Source organism: Lipotes vexillifer, unplaced genomic scaffold, assembly GCF_000442215.2.
Source record: "Lipotes vexillifer unplaced genomic scaffold, Lipotes_vexillifer_v1.1 scaffold49, whole genome shotgun sequence".
NCBI lineage: Eukaryota > Metazoa > Chordata > Mammalia > Artiodactyla > Lipotidae > Lipotes > Lipotes vexillifer.
Genome location: NW_006790551.1, coordinates 3201418 through 3209865, shown reverse-complemented (window position 1 = coordinate 3209865; position 8448 = coordinate 3201418). Strand labels below are relative to the sequence as shown.

General features: G+C 39.4%; 1 protein-coding gene across 1 annotated transcript in view; it reads right to left on the bottom strand.

Moving 5' to 3' along the window:
• Positions 1 to 1080: 1080 nt before the first annotated feature.
• The window catches only part of MTTP (microsomal triglyceride transfer protein), a 46618-nt gene continuing 39250 nt past the window's right edge, over positions 1081 to 8448 (bottom strand). Inside the window, exons 16-18 of the mRNA XM_007463797.1 lie at positions 6355 to 6479; positions 3939 to 4109; positions 1081 to 2421 (exon numbers count right to left, since the gene is read on the bottom strand). Coding sequence (XP_007463859.1) covers positions 2250 to 2421; positions 3939 to 4109; positions 6355 to 6479 — 468 coding nt within the window. The 3' untranslated portion in view covers positions 1081 to 2249. The remainder of the gene's footprint in view (positions 2422 to 3938; positions 4110 to 6354; positions 6480 to 8448) is intronic.

Genomic DNA, 8448 nt, shown 5'->3' with positions numbered 1-8448 from the left:
TACAACATGGAAATAATAACGTTCCCTGTTAAATGTGGTTGTTGTGAAAATTAAATAATTTTTAATATACGTGAGATGCTTAAAAATACCTGACCCTTACAAGCGCTAAGTAAGTGTTAGCTTTAAAAATGTATTTGAAGGTGGTCAGGTTCAAAGAAGCAGAGAGCAACTTGCCATGGGCAGTACATCTGTGAGAGACAGGTCATGACAGCAGCGCTTTGTAGAACAGCCAGGCTAAATCCTTCAGGTCTGCAAGGAGAGGCTGACTGGGCACAGGGGCTCATGCCAGAGGGTCGTGAAGTTCCCAGACAGCCATCTCTGCAAAAGTCAGCTGTCTGGACACTGGTGTTTGAAACAGGTCAACAATAAGGATGCCAAGTAAGTCTTTCTGGCTCCAATATGTCATATAAAATGTGAAATATCAGCCTACTCCTCTTAAATTTGTCTCATTTATCTAGAAAGGAGTTAATGTTTGTTCTTTTTTCTTTGGAGCATGTTAGAGTTGGTAAGTACCATCCATTCTCCAAATAAGTGGCCATATTTGACTCAGCCAGGCGGATAAGCAGTCGGGAAATAGCATAACAGTAATATCCATGACACTGCAGTCATCACTCTTAAGTAAGCTATTATTTTACGTAATAAGTAAGTTATTATCACAGAAGCAGCTGTGATTTACTAAGTGTCACATGGATGAGGTTCCTTAGCCCACAGCATCTTCAGCTCAGTGCCCTGGATCAACTTGCTTTTGCTGCAGCATGAGTATCTCTACAGAACGCTTCCTCCAAGGCCAATGCCGCCACCACCACCAAGAATACCCCCGAAACCCTCTGTTTTTATCCCTTTTTCTCTTCTCAATAACATAACAATACGTGTGCAGGTCCAGAGCTTTATAAAAACTGGGCTTAAGAGCTTCTGACTGCTTCTGCTGCTATTTTCAATAGCGTATTTTCCAAAGGGCTCTGACCACGTATTAGAGCATCTGGCCTGTTCTATAGAGCTTCAGAGGCTTAGCTGTATATGTGTCTGGGCTCAGAAAGTGGCAGGAACAGAGAAATATGGAAGACAAAAGCAATTCAATATGAATTCCATGTATTTATTTCATCACACATCATTTTAAATTTACAACTAGTGGCGGGCTAGCTAAACTTCCCGTGTGTGTGCGTGTGAGTGTGTGTGTGTGTGTGTGTGTTTAATGGACAAGTGAGCACCTGTTATCTGTTTTGGGCCTGTCGCTATCAAAACATGTATCTGTTTTGTTAGTAAATATTTGAAAATGGTTAACGTGGCTCTTTTAATTTGTACAAATAGGGACACTCTTTTCTTGATTTCATTTTTTACAAGTCCAAATCCATCAGGTTCTCAAAGCATTATTAAATTCTCTCAGCCATTCTGGCTTTTGTAGACTGCAGTCCAACAGACTGGAACTTCCACCACAAAACAGTTGAGTGAAAAATAAAATGATGAATATTTGAGGATGTCCGTTATAAAGGACAGTGGACCACATTATAGTCTCAAAGAGATACAGCACAAGAAAAAAATCAAATGGAGTTCCTGAAATTAATATTTCTAATTCTGATATGCTGAGTCTGACATTTTTGTAAGGCAGAGGACTGATCAGCTTTCTTCTAGCGATCTGACTACATGGCCAGCAGAAAGAAGAGATGGTATGTGTTCATTCTGTGTGCCTCCTACCTCAATACTCAATAAAACTAACAGAAGAGATAAGTATTAATTCTTGAAGATGGCTGACAAAAGCCATTAAAAGTCTTATCCCTTTCCTCCATGCTCCCCTCTCCAAGAAAAAAAGGTCTGTTTTTTCCTGATTGGCCATGTTTCGTAGAAACAAGCTGTGTAAGGTTCTACCAAGGGCTTCATATAGATTGATTGAAAATTGTTGAAACAAACTTGTGCTCTCCTGAATGTGTGTCTGTGTGTCTTATTTTTTACAAACAATCGTTTCTTCTTAGGGAAGAACTATTTTCATAGTACTAAATTTGATTTGAGAGAGATACAATAAAACTAAGAATGCTACTAAAAGTGTCACATAGGTTGGCTCAAAATGACACTGTAGGTAGTACTGAATGATTCAGGCCCAAGCTTAATTATGGGAGGTTTTTCATTGCTTTTTACAAAAACTCTTAAATACAGGTAAATATGTAAACACTGTGCTCTCAGAGAGCAAGTACTTAGGCATGTCACATCATATCCCTTCTGGGGAGATGGATTCCAGTGAAACAGCCCCATCAGTTTCAAAACCAACCACTGGAACTACTCTCTGGTTGAGGAGGAAACACCGCCTTGCACATCTCAGAGTTCTCTTGGTGCAGCGGGAATTCAGCTCCCGCTACTAGGCTTTCTTTTCTCTTCCGAGAGACATAACCTCTGCCTGTGGACAGCCTTTCATACTTTGTCTCAAATTGCCTGCATAATAACAATAATAACAAAATTACACACATATTAAAGTCACCCCACCCCCGTCAAAGAAAGTTATTGAGTGAACACTTGAAGCTTCTGTTTCAAAGCCATTTGAGAAAGGATGTGAGTACCAAAGATGACTAGCTTTCGTTCCCACGAATGGGGTGATTTTTTCCTTCGCGTTTCTTTTTACACCAGCAGATACACTTCACACGCCTGGGATATGGGAGTGCTGTTACTCATTCTTCTGGAATGAAGGACCAAATGTCTCGCAGCTTTCTGCAGAGGCTGCTAAGCTTTGTAGGCCTTGCTATGTCCCCCACCCTCATTCCAGGAGCCCCACCTTTGCAGTATTCCCCTTTTGAGAAAGGAGCAAATCCAACTGGATTTAAGCTGAGAATGCTGACAGGGAAACATCCCCAGAGCCCTGGCCCAAGTGAAATGTGGAACCTAACCAGTTAGCCTTGTGCCTGGGCTGCTGCTCACTGCATTTTGACCATTGGAAGGTGGATTTTTCTAAAATGTATTAATGGAGGTTTATTCTAGACATAGGTTAATAAATTAGCAACAGCTTAATGTACTATAATCCACAATCTTTTCTTCTGTAAAAACATAACCTGCTCATATTTGTACTTACATCATCTAGCATTCCTTACATGGATCATGAAATAAAAAAAATAAATAAAGAAGGTGCTCAACTCTGCCCTACTTATCAAAGGAGATAATGTAAAACATGGTTCTCTGTTTTAAGTATACAGATTCCCTTCATGGTTAAGCGTGCATGTCAAGGCGACCTCTACACCCACTACAGAAAAGTCAGTGCTCCCTAGACCCGAAGACCCGAAGCATCCTACTTCCTCACTATAGTATTATTAGAATAATTGTTACAAAATTCAAAGGGCACAGTGTAAATGAAAAGCTCTAGGGTGGATAAGGTTTTGGGAAAACTACATGGACAGTTATATATTTAGTTTCTGGGACACTAAGTACTCTACTAAAAGCCTTTTTTTTTTTTTTAATTCAAAATCACAAAATCTTAAGCTTGAGCCAAAACTTAAACCAGGTCAAGTTGCTGTTGTATGGATTACCTAAAAATTGTGATTCATTTGGGCTCTTAAACTATGGTAAACGATTGTCAGATGTTCTGTTTTGAACTTTCTGTCCAAGAGACAACTGTGAAGATAGCTGATAGTAAATATGCATCTAGTGTTTTTGCTGAAACTGTGTGGCAATTCTTACGGTAAATCAAATCCCTTTGTTGCCTTGAAAAATTATTTCTGGGCTAGAATATGATATTATCTCCAGAATCAAATGAACTAGTCATTACAGTTTCTTGGTATCCTAGAAACTAACTTTTTTTTTTAGTCTTATCAATTATTCTTTTACTCATTTAAAGAAAAATCATGTTTCACTGGGTTTTTACCATTTTCCTTTACTTTCTGTAATGGAATGCTCAAAACTGGGTGCAAGTTCCTGGTGAACTGGGGCTGGCCCTGGAACATTCCATAAGCACTGCTTCTTACCTGTACGGAATTCCATCCCTGTCCATCTGCAGGCACACTAAGAAGGGGTACTGAGAAAACTGCACCGTGGAGATAAACTCCAAGCCTGCTTCTGTTTCCACACCAACTTCCAGGCCAGCTTTCACAAAAGAGGAGTCCACTGTGATGTCACCAGTTATGACCACAGTTACCCTAAGAATTGAGCAAAATAAGCTGTTAATCACATTTCACTGAGCTGAACTAACAAACCACAGGGTCTGAATTTCTCATGCTGATAACTGGAAAGAAACACTTAAGGGACTAATAGGTGACCTAAATGTGCTTAGAATTCTGTTGGTAACCAGGAACTGGTTTGTCCCAACAATTGGGCAGTGAAGTTTTGCCCTACTCCTAAGTCCTCCCCCAGCCTTCAATTCTAGATGTGGGAATGAAATGTCTATCAGGCATTAATGTTTGGTATGGGCATACCAAGAGCCATGACGAAAACATGCCTGGGACCTGGTCCTATCAGGAAGTCAGAAATACCTGTGTTATCTTAAAACAAAGTCTAAGCTCACCCAGAAGACAGTTGATGTTTACAACAATTTTCTTGGTAACTATCTCTCTGTTGGCTTCTATGTAGCTACCTCAATTCCATTTCATTACTTTCTCCAAAGGGTCTCTGATGACAGAAGTCTATGGTTGCCAAGATATTTGAAAAATACAGTATCACAAAGAACCATTCCTACAGCATATATATTGGGTGCCCCAGAAAGGACAGATATCATAGGTTCTCCAGTGATCACCTAGACAAATTGGATTGACTAGGACAGAGGCTTGGATGAAAATGAAGAGGATAAACAATCCTAGTAGAAGGCTTCCCTCTAGGACTACTCTAATTTAATTGTAGACTTTAGATGAAATCAGAGCTGTACGTTCGTGCTCTTTTAATAGGCGACTAATTTTGCTGTGCTTCTCACAGCACACCTGCTGCTATTGCCAGTGTAAAAGTAGGTCAGAGGTGGTATCATTTAAATCCCTGAATCCTTTTCCCTGAATTCATTAAATCCCTGAATACCTTCTAATATCTTACACTCAACAAAGGCTTAAGAGATATTTTTTAAATGAACAAATGGAAAATTGAAGATGAATTGGCTATAATGTGGACACTGGCAGATACTTAGGGATACCGTGTCTCTTTTAAAAAGCCAGAAATTTTTGTTGTAGCTGTTGTTGATTTCCTCCTGAAAATAATTCAGTTCAGTTTAATTTGGGTAAACTTCTGTCTAGAAAATACATCAAAAAGGTGACCAAGATGACTGATGCAGTGGGAAGCCCTAAATTATATTGCTTACCACTCTGAAAGCCTCTCCCATTTCTCATTCTTTGGTTCGTTTTAGTAACACTGAGGGTCACCTTTCATGTTAAATGTGCCACCTTTTGATTTTTCTCAATTCCTTCATCCATTGTTCAAAATAAACTAAAAATCTAATTTTAGCACTCCTATCCCACTTCTGCCCCACTGTATTTTTAAATATCCAAAAAGTAAAAATCAATTGCATTTTCATGTTCTTTTCTTCAGTATTAAAACAAACAGAAGAATAATTCTTTTGATTATCACATTGGTTCAAAGACATTGTTTTAAGTTCAAAATAAAGCACTTTCATTTGATCTGATGGGTCAATTAGAAAAACTAAAAGAGCAGAGAAAATTCTGTTTAGAAAAATGAACACTAACAAAAACACTTAAGGACTCAGTGTTTAAGACTTAGATTCTCACAAAAGTGATCATCTTTTTATTTTTCTCCACTGAAGACAGCAAAAGAGGAAAGATTTAAAATCCCAACAAGAGGTATAAGCTAAAAAAAATTGTTTAAAAGTAAAGTCTTCTGACAGTATTGTCAACTACCAAGAGAAGATGAACATTTCATCCACTGTGCAAGCTGTCCATGGATGTCTTTAAAAGCGAAAAGATCCTTGGCTGAGTCATATTAGGTACCTAGCTGCTCATAAGAAGCTATGGAAAGAATGACTTCCCATGGTTACTCCCTACTCTACGATTTAATGATTACAAACAGAAAGCATAGATTTCAAGAAGTCGGAAAGTTAAACAATTCCGAAAACATATCTCTGCATATAGAGAACAGACCTGTGGTTGCCAAGAGGGAGAGGGGGTGGGGGAGGGGTGAACTGGGAGTTTGGGATTAGCAGATGCAAACGATTATATAGAGAATGGATAAATAACCAGGTCCTACTGCATAGCACAGTATATTCAATATCTTGTGATAAACCATAATGGAAAAGAATATGGAAAAGAACTATATACATGTATAACTGAATCACTTTGCTATATGGCAGAAATTAATGCAACATTGTAAATCAACAACTATATTTCAATAAAATTTTAAAAAAACCTTATCTCTGTGGTTCTTTGCATAGAGTACTATACATATGCTTACTGATTTTTCACTCGGGTCTTAGACTCACGATACCACAGGCTAAACTCCATTGAACCTGAAATATCAATAGCCAGACCACCCTGGACATCCATATTTGCCTTAAGTCCAGATTGCAACTGAAGCTCCTAGAAACAAAAATATAGAATAACAGTTAGAAGAAGAAGAATTAGAAGGAGGAGGAGGGGAGGGGGAGGGGCACAATGTAGCCAGCCCCTTTCCAAAGGCACATTCAACCTCTGGCTGTAGGTAATACCATTTGAGCTGTGTTAACATTGAAGTCTTTCTCTAGGCTTGTAAACACATTCTAACCTTGATCACGGAAGTAGATTATTGATTTGCTAAATTATTTAGTCAATTAAAATACTAAAGAAGTGAAGTGTCAATTGACAAGGGTGCTTTCTTTCAATCTTTGCCTCACTTTGGGAGGGGCAATGGTTCTCAAAGTGTGGTTCCCTGACAAATAACATGAGCATCCAGGGAACTTGTTAGGAACGGAAGCCCCATACCTCCTGAATTAGAAACTCTGAGGGTGGTGCCCAAAACTCTTGTGTTTTCACAAGCCCTCATGTGCTTCTGTTGCACCTAAATTTGAGAACCACAAGACTAGGGAAAATGAAAGCATATCCATCAGAAATCCAGTGTGGCTTTGGAGTGGGGGGAGGGTTTGGGATAGATGATCTCTTGAAGTCCTTTACCACTTCTGTAGTTAGGTGCTGTGTCAAATATAGTAAACTGCATCCTGCTGGTAAATGAAAGGCAGGATAAAAACTGCCAGTGCAGTATACAAGTTCCAGGAATTGCCTAGGAAAGGAAAGCTAGGAAAGTAAGGCAAGGCAACTTAACTAAGCCATAATACCCTGTTGTTTGACATTTGGAATGACATCAAAATAACAAACAAGACCAACATGAACTCTATGGCATATTCCAGAGGGACAGTACTCATTTACGAACATAGTCCATCCTCAGTAGTTTTGTAGTTGTCTGAAAACCATTGTTTTATGCTGTTCGCCAGCATTTACCCTTTAAGTCTTGCAATTCTATGTACATTAGATGGGGTGATGTTAGCTGAAAAATTCTCCAGCTGGATTGGAATCAGATTGCCTTGGGACAGTGTTTGAAATGATAACAGTTCTGGGAAAACGGCTCAGTACCTTTAATTTTGATATTCCTCCAAAGATCTTAGGTCCACAGCAACTGGCAGCATGACTAACATCTTTACGTAACTTCCCTATTCAGACCAAATAAGCCATGCTTTCACCAACTATTAATGCTGCAATTTCACTTCCTAGAAAGTTCTGTGTTGATCATTGATCTCTCTGAATTTTCTCCAACTTTCAAAAAAATGTGGCGAGAAATCTCAATTGTAGAACTTGGTTTACTAGAAAAGTCTGATTGTGGCATGAAACTACCTTCAGTGTGAAAGACACTTGGATGAAAGCATGAGATTCTCAACACAGAGCTCGGGCCGCATTAGGAGACAGCCCTAAGGATACTTACTGCTACATTAGGTCCAGAACAAAATGTGGTGGTGGTGGGATGCAGGGGTTACCTCAGGCATCATAACTGATATGAAGGAAGACAAATTATCCTGAGAAAACCACGATAATCATGTCCCAAGTGTAACCTATGCCCATGAACTGCAGAACCAAGATGTGAGTTCTGCACTTGCACTGTTACTGTCATTGTTTCCAAATTGGCCCTATTGTATGCCCTGCCTCAAAAGTACTTCCTTATTTGGATCATATTCTCTATTCCCCATTTGAAAACTATAATCTTGTTAGTCCACCTAACTCGGCAGAGGTCTGTGATGTGGACTTTAGCCTTCCCACTGGCCATACATTAGGTGGATGTCAAAACACACCAACTGCCATGGAAAAGAACATTTCACGGCTATTAAACAAGGTGTCTTTTGTGGGGAGAGAGCATTTCCACTGAAGTGTGGGTTCTGAGGGGTGCCTTGGCTTTCCAGGAATATTCCACTTCTCTCCTGCAAAAGGATCGTGGAAGAATTCTTATGCATAGTCACACAGGAATTTGTCTGCCCCCCCCCCCGCAATAGAAGGACAGACCACTGACCCCTGTAGAAGGACAAAG